This window comes from Sturnus vulgaris, chromosome Z (assembly GCF_052056855.1).
Source record: "Sturnus vulgaris isolate bStuVul1 chromosome Z, bStuVul1.hap1, whole genome shotgun sequence".
Taxonomy (NCBI): Eukaryota; Metazoa; Chordata; class Aves; order Passeriformes; family Sturnidae; genus Sturnus; species Sturnus vulgaris.
This window is the reverse complement of record NC_142283.1, coordinates 33624575-33644182: the sequence shown is the minus strand read 5'-3', so window position 1 is coordinate 33644182 and position 19608 is coordinate 33624575. Positions and strand designations below refer to the sequence as shown.

The window sequence follows — 19608 nt, the reverse complement described above, 5'->3', positions numbered from 1 at the left end:
TCCCTGCCTGTGTGGAGTCAACAGCTCCTCCCAGTTTTGTATCTTCTGTGATCTTGCTTAGTGCTCCTTCCAAGGGTTACGAAGCATCCAGGTCATTTATGAAGATGTAGAAGAGCACAGGGTTGAGGCTGGAGCCTTGTGGAACCTCACCAGTGACAGGTCACCAGTCTGATGTCACCCAATCACAGTAACCCCTTGTGCCTGATCTGTGAGCCGGTTGCTCACCCATCTCATGATGTGTTTATCCAGGTGTGTGCTGGATGTTTTGTCCAGAAGGACACTGTGAGAGCCAGTATGGAAAGCTTTACTGAAACCCAAAAAGATTATACGCACTGGATTAGCTAGGTGGGTTATCTTGTCATAAAATGAAATTAAGTTTGACAAGCAGGACTTTACCCTCATGAACCTGTGCTGGCTGTGATGAGTGGCTGTGTTGTCTTTTTCAGTACCTCCCAGAATAATAATGTGCTTGCAGAGCTGAGCTGTCAGCCATACTAATGGGAAGTACCTTGAAGGCAAGTCTAAGAGCTCAACAGGAAACCTGTTTGAGACATTTGTGCTTAAGAAAGGGTGGCTGTTTTGAAGTGCTGCTCACAAGTGAAGCTGTTCCCTTGTTATTAAAAGTTTCTGTGACCTTGAAGGTGATGTGGTTCCTGGAGATGTCCTGTGCAGGGCCAGGATTTGGACTCAGTGATTCTTGTGGATTCTTTCTGACTCCGGATATTCTATAATTCTGTGATTCTGGTGATGCCAACCTGTGCTTATTTACACTGAAGTAATCTGAAACAATTTACTGAAATAGCATTTTGATGTTTCTAGATGCTTTGCAGAGTCAGCATATACAGCCTCTTCAAAACTACTTCAGTGCCTAGAAAACCCCAGAGCTATTACTGGAGTTAAGAGGCTTAAAGATCTCTAACGATCTTCTCTCCTCAGTCTTTTGCTGGTCTTTAATGTATAAGGGTTTATAGTCCTATCAGCAAAAATTTATTCAGCTCTGTTGCAGATCTATTTAAAGAGCACTAGCCAAGAGAAGAGGTACATAAAGATAGACCTCTGCATCCAGCTTCTTCCAGGGTGAGTTACCATACATTCCAACACAGCCTTCTCAAACAAATTGTTGTCTTGATAATGTTAAATATTTTCTGGAGCTAAAAGTTTCCATGGATGTCATTATCTGCCAAGATGGCATGCTCTAATTTTTTTGTCTCTATGACTTGATACACTTTTTTCCTGTATCCTGACCATGTATGTAAGCTTCTGCAAGGCTTTGGCAAGTTTTTTGTTTGGTTCTATTTTTAATGAAATGTCTCTCTTCTTCTGTGGTACAAAGGGCACAGTAAGATTCTTCATATCAGATGGTACAAGTATAAGTGTTCTCTGTCAGGAATCATTGAAGGCATATTTGGTTCATCTAGATTTCACTGTCAGACATGTTTATTGTCTCTTATATAAAGCAGACTAGCAGAGATGCCCAAGAACTTTGCTTTCTTATATCTTATTCTTGCAGAAAGCATTTCTATTTTGATTTTTCAGTGATAGAGAATAATTTAGGCATGCTACCAGGAATGCCTAAATTATTGTGTGAGGGTTCTCTAACATGGCTAGTATTTTTTTATATCTATGAAAACTCTTTCCTTTGTGTCATGCTAGTGTTCATGGAAGTTGACCAAGGTTCTATTCCCAAGAAACTTTTCACAGATTGTCTTGGCACCAGCCTAGACAATTTAATGCAGAGCAAGTGTATGGAAATGCACTTACATAGTTAATTTCCTGACTCTTAACTCAGATTATCATGTGGCAATTTGGGCTAAGTGTGATGAGGTATACTTAGGACAAAATATATGGTTCTAGACACAGAAAAAGCCATTTGATTTTTTTTTCAATGTATTGTAACTCAGTATTTGTTTCTTGCTAATATTATCTTGACAATGAGTGATACGTGTTATTCTTTTTCTTTAAGACAATACCTGAAGTCATGTTCATTTTGTTTTGATTGTATGTTGCTAGGGCAGAACTGCAAAGAATTACTTGGGCAAGGTTTATAAAGTTCTGATGGGTATGGGCATTAGTAGGGTGGAGGTGAATGCTATCCCTGAGTAGTAGCAAGTAATTCAGCTGCTTCATGTTTTTTCATTGGTCTGCTTTTGAAAATGACTTTGATCAGAATTGCTTTCTCTGACGAAAGAACTTCAAAGTGGACGTACATAAACCTTTGTAACTTTCTTTGTTTTTCTTGTTTTGGGAACAATGTGAAAATACTAAGACCTTTTGTTTTCTCAATTTTACATAGATTCCTACTAAGCTATGGTTAGATCAATTCAGGTTGAAACTGCAGAGCTTTAGGAAGCAGAATTTTATTGTGAGTTTGTGGTTACTGTTCTCAAACGGTGCTTTCAATGTTGTAACTTCAGACCATGTGATATACTTATTCCTGAACTTAGCAAAGGGTGGATATGTAGGGACTGGCAAAATATCTGGTATTGAGGGAGACTAGGGGCATGATTTAAAACGGTCTAATCAGTTCTATTGTGAAACTTATTACAAAATAGAAATTTATTCCTTGATTTCAGAACTTTTGTAAAGAAAAATAATTTCCTGAGCATGACAGCAGATAGCCTGCCTGACAGCACTGCCTGGCAAGTGTCCTCTGGTTTCTGACGTATAGAATCAAATCTCCTTTCCCTCAGTAAACTGAAACTTTTGTTTATTATCTGCTTGCCTGTGGGGAAGACTGAGGAGGTTAATGTGCAAAAGATGTAAATTTGTGCGTGGTGTCACCATCTTCTGGTCCTCCTAGGAGGAGAGACTGTACTTCCTTGGAAGCAAGTCCCAGTTGTAATGCATAGATTAGATATTTGCCTGTTACTGATGTACTCATATGTGTTTAGAGCCCTTCAAAACACAGGAAGAGGTATTACTGGAAATGCTAACCTGTAGTAACTGTTTAGCTCCCTCTGGATGTTCTCTTCAAAGTCTGTATAAAATGCATGTTATAAAAGTGAAATTGGCAAAATTACCTCGTATTAGAGATGCAACTGATTATTAACTCTGTTTTTTGCTTTCCAAGGTGGAGAAAATACACAGAGGTGATCTGATGGATGGATTTCTTTATCCTGCTAAGAAAATACTACCAGTACCAAAAATTGATACTGAGCAAGAAAAGGCATCTCAGAATGTTACTTCGTCAAAAGCAGACCCTTTGTTAAAGCCAAATATGGAGACTACATCACTCAGTAGCGACTTCAAGGCAAAAGTTGTTGGCATCTTGCTGAAGTATTCCAGTGGTCTTTGGGCTCATGCACTTCCCAAAATGTACCAAGACACTTACCAAGTAAAATTTCCGGAAGACATTCTAAATAACCTTGAGCTGCTGTCAGATGTATGTGTTGTGGACTACGTATCTGAAGTCCCCAGAAGGGCGATCCTCTATGCTAAACCCCAAAGCTGCATTGATGAAAATCTGAATGTCACTGAGAAAGTCAAGAGGCATGATGGTATGAAGGCCACAGCTGAACAGCAGTATGAAGAATCCAAGGACCAGTATCTAGAAAACATAACTGTTCCTGCTCTAGTCATTCCATCGGAAGGATCTGTGTCCATCATGGTGTTAGAATTGAAAAACACTAATGAGGTCCTAATTAGGCAAGTTTATATTTTGGAATCTACCTTTTTTGTTTTATTTATAAATTCACATGTTCATGTTGTGTAGGTCTGCCAGAAAAGAATAGATGAACAGGAGGTATCAGGACTTTATTATATACTTATTTTGCTAATGAAAATTAAGAATCTTTTGTTTGTGTGTTTAAATGGAAATTTTCTGAAACTTTTTCTGTCCTGAACCAATCACTTTTATCATTAACTTTAGCTTGTCTGAGAATCAAGGCAGATTTAACTTGCCATTGGAAGACTTCATAAAATAATCCCTCTACAACACAAATAGTAGTATTCAGATACTAGTATTGTGCTTATTAAAATACTTTTTGCTTCTATAACTTACACTAACTAGGCATGACTTGAGTGCACTCAGATTCCACTTATGGAAAGAGGAGCTTTCATCCAGCAAAAAACTACTAGTGTTTCTTGATGTAGTTCCTTATCAGCCTAGTCTAAGGGGACAGTATAAGAAGTGGATTGTTACATTACGTCTGTTACTTCTAGCCTGCTATGCTTATGTGACTTAATTCTACTAAGCTTTGCTCTACACCTTCTGGTTCTGGCATAATTTAAAACTTACTGTATGTGTGGAGTAATGGTTCTTAGCTTTCTAGTCTGTTATTTTAAGGATGTTTCCAGTAAGTATTGGGATGAATGCTTTGAGTACCATGGATTAAAACATGATATGACACTGTTAAGCTGAGGGTGGTTATGTAAAAATTTCTCTATAAAGCAGCAGTTCCCAGATTTTGAGCCATGTTTCTTGGACAATACTGAAATATCTCAGTTTGTCAGCTCTCTGTAGGTACATGATGAGAATTAGTGGTTTCTTGGTCCCAGTTACAACAATTACTGCTCAGGATTATCCATGTGCTTCATGGGCAAGGTCGTTTATCCTGATATGGATCCTGATCCTGAAGGGATTAGGGTTTTTTACCATGACAAGAAAATGTTAATGTAGATGTATAGGGAGGAAACAGTGCATGGGCTCTTCTTTTCTTGCATGTCTTACCAGTCTGTTTCTGCTGACCCACACAAGAACTGTGTAGCAGCTGTTGGTTGATGTTGATTTTTGCAGGACCAATAACATCAAGATTCCTATTTCATGGAAGTAATATCTCTTTGGGATGGAGTAATATCTCTTTGGCTAAGGCTTTTGTCTGAAACCTTTCACCTGCAATACAGATAAAGGCAAAGCTGAAAGGTGTTGGTTTTGGTGCTGTTTCTGTTTTGAGACATGGATCAGTTCTTAAAGAATTCTAATGTAGTCAGAATAAAAGTGAGGTGATAGAAACACTCCTAGATATTTGCTAGACGCTCACAACAGAGTGTTTGAAGGCAGAGATGATACACTAGGTACTGCAGTTGAATTCTCACAAGAAATAATGAATAAAATAGTGAGTGAGACAGGAAATTCCTAAAGATTCTTCTGCTTTCCTTCTGCAGTTGAGTTACTCCAACTGTCTAATATCTATCATATTATGTCTATAATATGAAACAAATGTTCAAGAAACTTTTAAGTAACACATATGTGACTCTCACACCACTTTATCTCAATTACAGAGTAGATGAATGCTTGCACAGAAACAAATAAAAAATGCTATTTCTAGGAAAATCACAGTTCCCTAGAATGTGGTCAGATTTAACATAATCTTTATAACAGAGTTATGATATCATGTTATATTACACATATCTGCACTATCTCTGGGCATATGATCTAAACTATGTGGTAGAATTATCACGTTCTCTATGAACTGTAGTTGAAACAGTAGCTACTAATAAAATTTGTGGGTAAATTTTCCTTTTGTCCGCTCTAACCTGATTTGTTTCTGAAGCATTTAGAACTTCTCATTTGGATTTTCCAAAAAGTTTATATACTTGATTTAAGAAGACCTGTGTAACACAAACAGCACTAATATGAACCATTAGGTCAGCAGCCAAATATCAGAATAAATCTGGAGTATGAGAATAAACAGTACTTGGTTTAACAGCTAATTTTTAAAGACATTTTAGATGCCTTGGTTTGGATCAACCTGAGTGAGAACCAGATTAAGATGGCGTTTGTTAGTGACAGAGTAACTTTTTTTAAAAAAAGAGAAGAGTTTGGACATGAATATCTTAGAAAATATATATCATGTATATCATGTATTCATATATGTATGTAAATGTTCTTATGTTTCTATTCAACTTTTTTGAAGTTGCATCCAACTCTTGTGGTTTTTTTGTAAAATATTGTAGGTATGTGGGCAAAGATTATTCTTCTGCCCAGGAACAAATGGAAGATGAAATGAAAGCATACTACAGTCAGAACAGTACGGTGTCACCAGCTCAGTCTCTGAGTGTTGGACAACTTGTTGCAGTCCGTGCTGAAGAAGAAGCCTGGTTGCGCGCACGGATAATTTCTCTAGAAGACAACAGAGTAAAGGCAAGCAACTACCTCTTCTGGCACTTGGAGAAAGAATTGAGACAAGCTTGTTTTTTAGATACACTGCCAATTCTTAAATATACTGCACTAGTATTCTTTCTTTCCTTAGAGAAATTAAGACCTTGTAGAAGTTATATGATTGACAAAATTAAATGGTCTTTCACTTTTTCTCATGAATATTTTGAGTTTTGGAGTTTTGGTTTTGGTTTTAGAAGGGGCTGGGCCCTATAGCATTTTGGTACTGAAAATGTACCTTTGATAGGAGGAATGGTATGAGGGGGACACAGGAAGAGAAAAGGAAGAACAACATTCAGATCTTGTCTGAAGTCTTGTACTCAAGTATCTCTAACATGCACTAAATAGCAAAAAAATAGAGTAAGAGTATACTTTCCCCTTTCAGGCAGATCTGATGTTTTGGGAGTTATGCTGTGTGCATTTTCGTTAAACCCCATTGACATTATTTAACTCCTCTTAAACTTTTCCTGTGCCAAATAGAATCTTTGTGCCTTCTGCAATTAAATTAGCAGTTTTCTGCATTGACTGTGGTATTTATATCAAAGTAAAGACAACCTTAAATCAAGATTATTCTCTTAAGGTTGTAAAAACAATAGGCAAAATTCAAAATGGCACATAAGTGGTATTTGACTTTTCAATACATTCAAAACTTTGTAAATAAACATTGCGACTTTATTACCTTTCTTCATGTAGTTTGAGATATATGCTGAATTCTTCCAGCACTGTTCCTGTTTAAAATTGAGATTCTGTAGAACAGTTCAAGAAAATAGTTTCATAGAGATCTTGAGAAGAAGGCTTTCCCTGAAAACATTAAATTAATGGTACTAAACTGGCAAAAAGTAATTTGTCTGTGGCTGTACAGAGAATATGGTAACTGAATACATTCTCCCTAGACTCAAGAAAACAAACTTCCAATTATATTTATGATCTTGTGCTTTTAATTCCCTTTTTCATTGTCAGGTATACTATGTTGATCATGGCTTCACTGAGTTTGTTGAAAGCAGCAGTGTATGCAGACTAGAGAAACAGTTCAGATCACTTCCTTTTCAAACTGCAAAATGTAAACTGGCAGGTAAGAGAGAGCCAGTGCTGACTGCACGCATGCTTGCAGCTGTGCTTACTGTTGGCACAGCTTATGGATTGAAGCCTGTGAGTCTGGGAGTTCTGATCCTTGTTTGTAATAGTTCTGTATGTGTTTGAAGATTTTGTTCAGCTCAGCTAGTCTAAGCAGACATGGGTATGCATGGAAAGAAGGAAAAGGAAGGAAGAAAGGATATGAAGAAAATTTTTACAGAGAATCCTTGCTCTTAGAAGATGGTTTTATCCTGTGCCTCTGTAATGGAGCTTAATTGCTTCTGCACTTAACATAGATGTCTTTGTCCCTTTAATGTACGTGAGCCTAAAGAAATAAAAGGAAACATTCAAAGTACAGGAAACATGTTGTATGAAGTAATGTACATTAGCACAACGTCTTTTTCCATAAATGAGGTACATCTGTTGTGGCCAGATTAGGCAATATTTCTAAATGTGAGCCTATTTAATTCAAAATTTAATTATTTTGAAGTGATCCTTCCCCTTTCAGTACTTGCACACTTGCAGACTTCCTGGACTCTGCTGGAATTTATTTACCTTTCTAAAACTTATAGACCTTTTTAACTTTTAAAAAGTAGTACATTTTAAGTATGTGAAATTGCTATGAATGAACTTGGCTTTTGGTTGGTTGGTTGGTTTTTTAATACTTGGATGCATTCCATTTTTTTCTACACATTTCTTTCAACTTTTTCTGAAGAGGGTATTTTTCTTTCCTATTCTGTCCTGCCGCCAAACATGGCTTTCTTTGATAAAAAGGTAGAAATTAAGTAGATTGCAAGTAGCAGGGGTGCAGTACAACTTCTGTACAACACAAAAAAGTACGGATTGTCTTACAGGACTGGAAGCCTTCTGTGACGATCCTGTCCTAGTAAAGGCTGTGGAATCACAGACATGCTTCAAGATATTTGCTGTGGAAATACTGGAAAAGAGTGACACTCCTCTTCTTGTTCTCTATGACACTTCTGGAGAAGATGATATCAATATCAATGCTACTTGTCTGAAGGCATTGTATGACAAGTCCCTTGAGCTGCGCCTACAGGTACCATTGTCCTGTTTCCTCCTTAATCATTAAAAATCATTGACTGTTGCTGGACAAAAAACAGTAGTCGGAAATTTGCTAAATTTTGTGCATTCTTTATTTTTCCCTTTCTTGTCAAACTCTTACTGTTGCAGGTAGATGCACTATATACTAATGTCAGAGTAACCAGTGTTTACTCTGATGGGAGCCTGTATTGTCAAGTGCCATCCAAAGGCTTGTCTAGACTTTCTGAAATATTGCAGAAACTAGAAGACTACTTTCTTTACAAGGTAAGTACCATGGTGAGAGAAGTGGTGAAGTCATGCAGCATTTCTCCAGAGAGTACCAATAATTTTCCTTGCACATAAGTTCAAGTTTCTGTGGTAGCTATAGACTATTCAAAAAAGCTAAAAATTCTCTTTCTAGTTTGGGAGTTTTTCTTTTGATGCCTTCTTTTTCACTGGCACTCTCTAAGGCTTCAGTAACTACTTGCAACTTTCCTTGAATAGTTAGAATAGTAACAGTATGGCTCTTAATGGGAAGCTTCCATGGAAACTGCATGATATTGGTATAAAGCCTGTGGAGATACTGCCATTTTTTTTTCCTGGAAATTTTACATTATGAAGTTGAGGTGCATCAACAGCTAGGTCTGTACAAGGTGGCAGTAAAAGCAGCATAATCAAGATCTGTTCTTCGTAACATGGCTTCTTTGGAGATTCAGATCTATCTGATTCTGCATATCTTATCCTTGCATCCTTAGCTTTTGAATGTAATGGCTAGTACCGACATCAAAGAGATGTGTAGGAGACATTTCGAAAAGTCTTAAGTTTCTTTAATATACGCATGTGGCAGAGAGGTCTGACATTCCACCAGCCATGCAACAATCATTGTTAGACCCAAGAGAATTTAGGCCAAAGAGAAGAAATCTAAAGAGAATCTGATTTGTAAGAATTAAGAGAATCAATTTTGTAATTCAGCTGAACCTGATAAAATCAAATCATGCAATGCTGATCCTTGGAGGTCCTGTTAGAACTGCTGCTTGTGAAACTACTCTGTCAAAGTGTTATAGGTGTAGAAGTTGAGCTTTAGACCTGTTGTACCACCATCTGGACGCATTATACTGAATACCTTTCATTTATCAGGATTCCGTTTCCAGCAAGTTAAACACTGAAATAAAATGTATAAACCCTAAAATACTTAGCAACACGAAGACACTAAGGAAGGCAGCCATATAGGTGTTTCAAGAGTTGGTATTCTTTGGAGAGAGTACTTGTTATTTTCTTGCTGCTATCAAAGAAAGCGATTGTTCTCCAGATACTTTTAATATCAGGCTTTGCGGCTTATCTGGAGGGTTTTAACTCATTTTGCCCAAGAATTTAAACCTAGTAAGATGTTGATTGTTCTTCAAATGGATTTTCCCCATACTTTTTATAGTATAACCATTGTCTTGTTATGTTATTTAGAATTATCATAGTGACTGTCACCCTTAGGAGCCTTTCATTTGAGTCAGCAGTAAATTTGGTTTGTTATATATCTCAGAAATTGGATGTTACAGAATATAAGCTAGGAGGTTTTTCACTTGTCGGTCATAGCTCTTAATTGCCCCTGATTTTTAAGTCAAGTAACTGTTGGTGACTTCCTAGTCTGTTTCCAAATGTGGCTTTTTACCCCTGGCACTTTGTGTTCTCTCAATTTCCCTGTAAAATACTGAGTTTGGGATTAAAAGATTTACCAATTGGGAAGCTTAAAGCAACATGATAAGAAGTGCTTCTGAAGCTGGAAAGATACTTTTTACTTGAAAAAGTGCTTTTGCTTCTCAGTAACGTTTATGCTATGTGTTGCTTTTGAAATGATTGGTTCAGTGCCAGATAGTAATAGCTCCGTGCTTTCTGACTTCTGTTTTTGTATTTGCAGCAGACATCTGAGTTCAATGTATTGCTACCTTTTTGTGGTAAAATCTGCTTGTGTCCTTCCAAGGGAAAATGGGCACGCGTAGAGGTAAGAAGTATTCAAAAAGTAGCTAGAGTTTGCCCACATAGAAATGTCTCTTCTTTTTGTTCAACTCAATCTGAATTTTTAGTTTCCATGAAATATTTCGTAATGCGTGTGTCACTGTTGGGTTTTTAACCTCAAAATTTACCCTTGCTTTCTTCTTTCAGATAAAAATAATTCACACTAGACGGGCACTTGATGTGCAGTTTATGGATAGCGGAACAGTTGCAACTGTAAAAGTATCAGAACTCAAAGAAATCCCACCACAGTTCCTGAGAGAAGTACTTGCAATACCTCCTCAGGTATAAAGACATGTTAAAGTTAACCTGTATTCAGTCTCTTGGCAGTGTTTGTAGTGCTGCTACTTCAAGGTTTATATACTGAAATTCTGTTTTGTTGCACAGCATTCAACATTGCAGTGTATTTTATTGTGCATCATTGCCTGAAATAAATCACAATATAGTCCTGTGAGTTGGTGGATGTTGTGTATGCATCATGGTACTGGATTTGCATTTTGCTCTGTCTCTTTCTGTTTGTCATTCATGATTGACTCTGTCAGCATTATTTTCTGTATTGGAATTTAAGGACCAGCTTTCGTATTACTAAATTATACCTTGTGTACTTAATTATGTTCTTAGGCTCTAAAATGCTGTCTGGCAGATCTGCCTCCTAACACTGGCATGTGGACTCCAGATGCTGTACTGTGGCTGAGAGATGCTGTAATGAATTGTCTTGAATTTAGCATGAAGGTAAGTAGTCAAAATGCCAATTAGACCTGAAATCATATAGGCATGTGAAAAGAGCACTGGAAGAATAACCTTAAAAGCTTAAAAACTCAGCAAATTGCTTTTTGTTACAGAAGTGCAGAAGCTTGTAACCATCTAAAGGAAATAAATTCTATACAAAGTTCTTTTCTTAGGAAATTTGTCATAAAACTTACTTGCTTAAGCCTATTAGAATCTTCTCTTTTCCCCTCTGCTGTGAATTTAGCAACTTTCACAGCAGTTTTTCACATTTTGCTGTCCAAGTCCAAATATGCAGCTAGTTCTTTTGCCACTGATAAGAAACACAGTTGTCATGTTTCAGCATATAAAAATATGCATCTTCTGAGTTAATCTTGAATTACTTTTATGCCTCTTGAGAGCAAAGCTTTTTCTCCTTCTAGTCTTTGAAAGCAGTTTTATTTTTGTTCGCTTTTCCTAATTGACTTTGTTTTAGGATATGGATTATATACTTTGCATTTCTCTTATCTTTGAGATAAAATTATTTCCATTTGAAATGTATCCTAGCCAGTTTAACTAACTGCAAATATCCTCCTAAAGGAAATATATTACTAACTACAGATTATACAACCATAATTTCCTCTTAACCTTTTGATTTCATCTACTGTCAGACACTTTGAAAAAGTGCTTTGTAGATTTCCGTAACCTTTTTTCTTGCTTTAGTCTAAACCTCTACTCTGAGACTTACACCTGTTGCACCTGGCTTTTCTAGACATTCTCTTCCAAGAGAATTTGAGTTTGGTGCTAATTTTTGCTGCATTAAATAATAGATAGCGGATGCATACTTTAATTGCAGAAAGTTTTTATTCCTGGCTAGGAACATCAACAGGAGAATCACTAAAGGAATGTTTGTCAAATTAAAATTTAAGTGTTTTACTATTAATAATGTTAGCATATCTGATGATAAATAGGAAATGTTTTTATGTCAGTGCTTCAATATTATGCATGAGAGAAACCTGGAACCTTTTTTCATCTTTTTTTTTCATCTAATTTAGCAGGCCTCATTTCCCTTAATGACAGGAAGATAGTTTAAAGGTTTGGGTGTTATTTAATAATTTATTTAGATCTATGTGGGCACTGGCTACTGAAAACTAGAATTGGGCACACAGTCTTGAGATCGAACCTGTTAGATGGAACAAAACTCAATTCAAGTTTTTTGTTTGCTTTAAATTAGTGGAATAGCTGCAGGTGTTTTTTATCTGCTGTGAACAGCTTATTATCCACAACTTACTTAATATCTTTGGGAGAACACTGAAAATGTTTCTGTGCATAAATGCAATGAACTGTTGCTGCTTTAGTCTTCTGTACAAAATCAGATGTGCCTTTAATAGTTACTAACTGGTTGTTTTGCATTCTAAGGTGATTAAACAGGATGCTTCAAAAGGAATTGCACACATTTACTTATTTGCTCCAGAGAATTTCCCAGACATGGATCGTAGCATCAATACACAGATTAAAAATGCAGACTTGTGGAAGCATCAGAAAGATGTTTTCTTGAGTGTGGCACCCAGTGGGACTAGCTGCACAAAAGCTATAGGTGATGCTGTTTCAGATCTGCAGTTATCCAGTGGGAAGCTGGAGAAGAGTTTCCCTGATTCAGGCAGAGAAACTGGCAGTGCAGTGTCCACGATTGATATGCCTCCTCCTCTACCCTTGCCAAAGCCTGGTGACCTCATGGATATCTACGTCTCGGTGGCCTGCCATCCCGGCCATTTCATCGTCCAGCCTTGGAATGAGCTAAACAATCTGTACGCCCTAATGGAAGAAATGATCTTGTACTACAGCAGCGCAGAAGAGAAACCTGTGAACATTGAAAAAAACAAGCTGTATGCAGCTAAAATTGGAGATGAGTAAGTAGATGCTTAAATTACTTAAAATCTGAAAGCAAGCTTAACTCTGCTAAGCTAGGCAAACCTGGCTTTGCTTAGTCCGCATTGTTAACAATGTAGCAGATGTCCAATGATATCTGAGAGATTAAGGGAGTAAATGAGGTTGCAGTCTCTTCATGCTTTCAGATTGTAGCTGGGATAGTTGACTTTTAGTCAGCTAAATCCAGGTTTGGGAAGCCTGAGACATGTTGATTAAGACCTTTTGGTTGTGCATTATTTTTCTGGTGCTTTGGCATGTGTGAATATGAATTCAAATGGTCTATTCTTGTTCACCCCCTTTTTAGGTGGTACAGAGTCATAATAAAAGGAATTCTTAGAAATGGATTTTTGTCAGTGTATGAGCTGGACTATGGCAAACATGAGTTTGTCAGCATACAGAAAGTACAGCCACTCCTTGATACATTCAGAAAACTACCTTTCCAAGCTATCACAGCTCAGCTTGCAGGTAGGTATCAAGCATTTGAAGTTGTTTTAGGTAAAGTCATACATCAGTGGCATATGAGATTAACAGAAATGGACTGGACGAAGTCAGAAGTTATATAATTGGGGTTTTTTTATCTGTTTATGTCCTGCTTTTAGTCTTGGCATAGGCAGTGATGATTCTGTTTAATTCTTTTTGTTTATTTAATTAAATGCAGCACTTTAAGTTACCATTCTTTGAGAATGAAGACTGCTTACATTTTCCCAACAGCTGCTTTTCATTGTCATAAAATGTATTATTTAACGGGTGTGATATCTATTATGCAAAAGACACAGGAAAATAAAAGCTGAACTTTTTTTGATCCTTTAACATAACCAATTACCAAGTGTGAAAAATATGATGTATCTGTTGATAAGAACCTAATGTTATGATTATCATAGTTTACATAAAGTTAGGAATCTAGATGCTGAATATCTAGATAATTTATATATATATATATGTATATCTTGTCCCTATTATAATTTACAATTCTTCAGTACATATTTGGAATCCAGAGCTGCCTGAAATATATTGGTTTTCTCAAACAAACAAAAATCTCCACAAGGGGATGGCTTTCAATAAGCTTGCATAAGATAATTTCCTTGAGAATATGGTGCATCAAGTGTGTGCATACATCTGAGAGAATTTTAGAAATAAAATTTGATCTCTCCTTGCTGTCTTTTCTCTCCTTTCAAAATTTTCCTTCATTTCTGTGTGTTGTGTTCAGATGTATGTATCTCGTCTTAGTCAGCTGCTGCCTTCTGATGCTGTTTAGTCAGCACTGCTCTAGATTTCAGTCAGAATATGCTTGTTGGTAGTGACAGGTGACGGAGTTAGTGCTCTGTGCCTTCTGTGGATTTGCTTTCCTGAATAACCTCAGTGTGACCTTGGGGGTTGCCTTAAACTAGTAATAGGTGATGGATGTGCTGCCGACAGGCTGGGATCCTCGGGGTGCAGTGCTGTAAATGGGGCTGATTTCTAGCTGTGTATGTCTTCTGGAGGATCCAGTTCAGCAAGCCTGTAAGTCACCCACTTTTCCTGCTTCACTGAGTCCCCCAAGTAGCTAGTTAAATTTTCTCTGAGATGCTTCATACTGTCAAAGCAGACCAGCTGAGCCTGGAAGATCAGTAATTATTGTCCTGCTATTCTTCCACTTCTTTTTCTCTGTGTTTATGTCTCATGCCTCTTAGTCTCTGATCTGTTTCCTTGTAAAATCCCATTTGCTTCCACAATAGTCTTTCCTAGCATTAATTACCCTTTCTTAAGTGTTGATTAACTATTGGCTTTTAATTCCTTTTGTAATCTGCAGGCAGCTGTGTTCCTGTGTTGTCCTATCAGTGACAAGCTGCTGCTAATAGTAAAAGCAAAGTATTGTCATTTTGCTGTTCTGCTTCTGTTATCTGTAAAGTGGCTTTTGGGTATTCCTGCTTGATATTCGAACTCCTGTGTTTAGATACTGTACATCAGCAGTAGTCTGGGGAATTAAATCCCAAGGCTGCAGGAGCCATTTATTTCTAGGTGGATTGTAGCCATATTCAAAAAGTCATTTAGGTTCCAGCAGACTTGACTTTATGGGATGCTGCTTTGCAAAAAGTAAGAGCAGGTATGAGGCATTTAGGCATAATTTCTCTTTGCTTCTGCCCTCTGGTATGTCTGATTTGGGACTTGAAGGTTTTGCAGGTGTTTTAGTAACTGATGCTGCTTTGAGATGAAGAAAATCTAAAGCAAGGCCAACGGGACAAGTAATGTCAGCACCCTCAGGCTGAATATAAAGAAAGTTTCTTTTGAAAGGATCTTTAGTTTCCTTCTTGTCATGGTTCCTGATAAGCCCTGGTCATGCAAGAAGCCAATATTGTTTGAATTGCTGAGTGAGTCAGTGCATTTGCCTTTCACTTCTGCAAACATACTGTTATCTTTAGACTTCAAGAAAAAATAAATGTCATAGTCTGTGTAATAATTAAGCTTGTTTGTGTGGGAGATGAGTGAGCTTGTGTTTCTTATCTAGATTTAAGTTGTGTTCATTAGCACTTTAAAATCTGTTTTCTCAGGTATTCAAACTCACACCACTTCTTTATAAACTTAGATTGTTCTAGACTGTAAATGACCTTCTGTTTTACTTTACATTTGTCCTAGGAGTGAAAAACCAGCCGTGGTCCGAAGAGGCATCAATAGTGTTTCGGAATCTTGTAGAGAAGAAACCTTTTGTGGCACAGATACAGGCAGTTAATGACAGCACTAACTCTTGGGATCGAAAAATAGTGACTTTTCTTGTGGACACATCTCTTCCACATATTGATAGATGGATTCATGATTTTGTGTCTCAGAGTCTTGTGGAATTTTCAAAGGGTGATTAATCACCACTTCCGTAAGGTAGCAGCTTAGCAATAAAATAAGTAACAGGCTTTAAAGAGAAATATTACTACTACATGGCCTTGAAGACATAATGGGGATAAAATTGAAAAATCTGTGTTTGTTTAACAAGTTTGGATTCTGTTGACTACAGTTGACTTTCTGAAAAATTTCACGTTCTTTACCATTGTAATGCTAGAATATTTGAGTTAAATTATTTTAAAAGTTATTTATCAATAAAACAATGTTCAGTTTTGTTCTTATGATCATTCCCTAATTTTGGAGAGCTTTTTATCTCATAGCTGTTACTCAGAGCCATTACAAGGTAGTGCTTCTTTAACAAGTGGTTTTTATTTCTGAATTTGTTGTCAGAGATGTGCATTATTGTTGATTTTTCCCCTTTCCTTAACTTGATAAGCTCTGAATGGTGCCTCATTTGGAATACTGCATTTGTGGGGTGGAGTGTTCACAGAAAGGTATGCACTTTGTGTACTGCTCTGTTTGTGTTCTGTAGCAGTGATACCACTTTTCTGAATTCTCTGCTCCCCTCTTCACCCCACCCCCTGACCAGCTGCTAAATTCAAAGCATTCCTTTCTCTCTTTTTTGATAGCTTATTTTTGTGTATGCTTCTGAGAAACTTCAAAGGACTTCTGCTCCCTGGAGACAGGAGAAAGCAGTGTCCTATAAGCATGCAATGCAGATGGGTGCTTAAAGTCCTCTGAACACAGTATTTTCAGCCTACTTTAGAACCCATTTTATTTTTGTTCTTAGAAATATTTGTAGGAGGTGTAGACATGATTATATTTCATAGTCTGCTGTCTCAATTTAAATTTGCTTGTCGCAGTCCCTCTAGGTTGTTAAATACTATTAAAGCTTTACACGAATGCCAGCAACGGGATTTTTTTTCTGCTGTGCACGGCTCTGTAGTATTTCTGGTAGTACACAAGCCAAGCTAAGAAATTCTGCTATTATGCTGTTTGCAGGAGTACAGGAGACTGGACAGAAAGGGAAACAAGACTGAAAGGTCGCATGCACATGTAACAGTAGCATGGGGGAGAGACAATGCATACAAATACTCCGAGCAAACAAGCTGTTTCAGCATGTAGGACTTATATTTGCACTCTCAGTCTAATTCTGGTAGTGGTCTGGAGAAGGTCTCGACTAAGCAGCAAGGAGTCCTCTTGGAAGTCCGATGTGTGTCTCTCAGCCTGGGTGTCCACTGGGTATAGCAGGGCCATTATGATTAGAGTGGGCAAAAACTGCTCCTCTGATGCAAATTGCTATTTAACATGATCCTCTCCATATTTAAGTGTGCGAGGCTGAGATTCTTAAGTGTACTTGAGAGAGAGGTAGTATTAACAATGAAGATAGTTTTCCATATTTTTCAACTTCTTCAGTTGCTGTGGCAGAGAAGGTGAATAATGCAAGTGAAGGAAGCCATGTGGTGATGAACTACTGTAAGATAAACTTCAATGCAAAGTTTCCCTCTGTGTAGGATTGGTTCTGAGTCTTAAAATTTGAATGATGTAAAACAGTAGAATGACAAGCACTCCCCTGAGCTGCTGAAGAGAGATTTCCTATGTGTTTAAAACCATATCTCACCTTCCAAATTGCGCAGGCTGATGGCTACAAGCCATTTTCATGGCAATAGAGCATTTTGCTTGAACTATTTTAAAGTTTCATGAGATATACCTGGGCTGTGTTTGCATCCTTTAAGGCTTGAGGATCTGCTCTTTACCAGAAGTTTATTTGTACCTCTGTACTGATGGGGCAGAGTTTGTGACTCTTCACTGGTAGTATTAGAGGAAAGACCCTGGCTGATGTTCAAGAGACTCAAGATGGTTTCCAAGCTTTTCTACCCCTTCTGAAATATGCCTCACCCTCTCCTTGGTTGTTGGTGGCTAAAAAGCCCAGGTCAGAAGCAAGGACACATTCCTACAGTCCCACACATTTGCGCAGCTCAGTGCTGTAGTTTAGAGAGGCTGCTTTGTATGTTGGTAAAACACACTGCAGCCTAACTGATCAGCAAACCCATGGGCACTACTGTTCACATGGTTGTTTTGAGTTGTTTTGTCCAGGCATGGAGCATACACCCAACCCAAAGTTACTGACACACTGGGTTATGTTCATACACTGTATCCATAGGGGCTCCATTCCCAGGATACATTCCCAGCCGCCTTCAGCAGCTCCACTACCAGTCCATTACAATATAGGTACTGCTGTCTCCTTGTGCAGAGCTATGATTTTACACCTGCCTGTAGTGTTGCTTTCTTACCGCACATAAGATCCTATCAGACACTTGCTAATTGACCTCCTAGTGCTCTTTGACATATTTCATGCTGCACTTTTGGAAAACTGCAGAGCCTGTTGGCCATATACAGCATTGAACACTTTGAGACTGCTGAACTTTCCAAGCCATGAAATAGTGTAATTATTAGTTAGCCCGCTGATCCTAGGAGGTACTAGACACATCTGCTCTTTGGAAGTTGCTAATGCACATAGAATGCTGCACGGTTTTTGGTTTTCCAGCAGTCGTGTTGCAAGGTGGCTGTGAATGGTTTGCAGGTGTGAATAGTTTTCCTGTTTTCATGAATACGTGGTGCTTCACTAGGGCTGAGTCTACGGCCCATGTCTCGGGCAGGTAGTGGCATTACTTTCCATTCTCACAGCTATTAGAAGCCTCCACTGGAACCCTGCATGCAGTTCTGTCCTTCAGGAAAGACATGGATTAATCACAGAGAATCCAGATGAAAGCAACAAAAATGTCTAGAAGGTCTGGTTTAAAGAGTAGGGTTTGCAGTTGGTCTGGATGGAAGAAGGCTAAGGAGGGGAACACCTTCCGAAGTTTTCACTGATAGCCATTTTTATATGTAGATAAAATAAGGCATATAAAAGCTTTAGTTGCAGGAAGAAATGGCTACAGCCAGGGAATTCACTGGAACTCCAGTTTCACTATAAATACCAAAATCATGTAGGATGTATCTGCAGAAGCCCAGCTGATCATCCCTTGGAATGTGAATTTGGAATGTGTAATTCTTGGGACCCCACCCAGCATAACTTTGCAACCAGAAAAATGGAATACAGCTTTGCTAAACATGTTTTGTGGATCATGAATTTTATAAAATGGAAAATTATCATTGATTACCTAGAGAAAACAGATAATGCTGTAGTAACTAAAATAAACAAACAAAGCAGGTCTCTTACTTACCCCAAGGCCATGAATAATAAGCACTTGCAAACCTCTTTTCTGTTTATTCCATTTCAGCTTATTTTGTTAAGTTGACAAAAGTTTAAGTGTACCTGTTTTCATCTCCTAGTGTATTTACTCCAGGTCATTTTGACAAACTCCTGTCAGAGAAATGTGAGAACTCTCTTTGCTATCTCAAAATTAATTCCTATCTCTAGGGTTCCAAATCTTGGAGTCCTCTTTCCCCATTTGGGAAGACTTGTTGCAAAGATCTTTTGTCCCTGTGTTTTTTACCACACTCATCCTTTGTCCTCGCAGCTGTGCATCAGGCAAAACTTTTGAGAGCCTGGATTCTCATGTGCTGACTGTGTTAGACAAGAAAAGTGAGGAAAAACCATGCAATGAAGAAAACATTACTTTAAACCTTCATAAAGCTTGAAAGCTCCATTCTGTGTTATTTTTTTCTTTGCTGATGTTTTCAGATTGGACTGGAATTCTTAAATGGGAGAATTGCACTGCTCTGTGAAGTTAGAGATTGGCTAGGGCAAGAGGAGCTCATGACCTGAGTGGACATGCTTCAAGCATACTAAGCCACTTCCCTGAGAGCCATTGTGTAGTCAGATTTAGTGAAACGTGGTGTCTTGTGAAAAATGCTACACTGTATGTTACCTGCAGCATTCCTTATCACAGTGTGTCATAGCAAACTGCTGAGAAAGAACTGCCACTGATGCACTGAAAACA

At 37.9% G+C, this 19608-nt stretch overlaps 1 protein-coding gene across 13 annotated transcripts in view; it reads left to right on the top strand.

The window, feature by feature from the left end:
- Window positions 1-15956, top strand: part of TDRD7 (tudor domain containing 7) — a 47198-nt gene extending 31242 nt beyond the window's left edge. For 10 of the 13 annotated variants that reach the window (XM_014888137.2, XM_014888136.2, XM_014888135.2 and 7 more), the window contains 11 exons: window positions 3071-3645; window positions 5896-6082; window positions 7058-7169; window positions 8026-8228; window positions 8363-8497; window positions 10122-10205; window positions 10367-10501; window positions 10838-10948; window positions 12341-12831; window positions 13155-13315; window positions 15464-15956. In XM_014888137.2, coding sequence (XP_014743623.2) covers window positions 3071-3645; window positions 5896-6082; window positions 7058-7169; window positions 8026-8228; window positions 8363-8497; window positions 10122-10205; window positions 10367-10501; window positions 10838-10948; window positions 12341-12831; window positions 13155-13315; window positions 15464-15684 — 2415 coding nt within the window. In that variant the 3' untranslated portion in view covers window positions 15685-15956. The remainder of the gene's footprint in view (window positions 1-3070; window positions 3646-5895; window positions 6083-7057; window positions 7170-8025; window positions 8229-8362; window positions 8498-10121; window positions 10206-10366; window positions 10502-10837; window positions 10949-12340; window positions 12832-13154; window positions 13316-15463) is intronic. The other 3 variants (XM_088157062.1, XM_088157063.1, XM_088157061.1) reach the window with 1 other exon arrangement.
- The last annotated feature ends 3652 nt before the right edge of the window (window positions 15957-19608 follow it).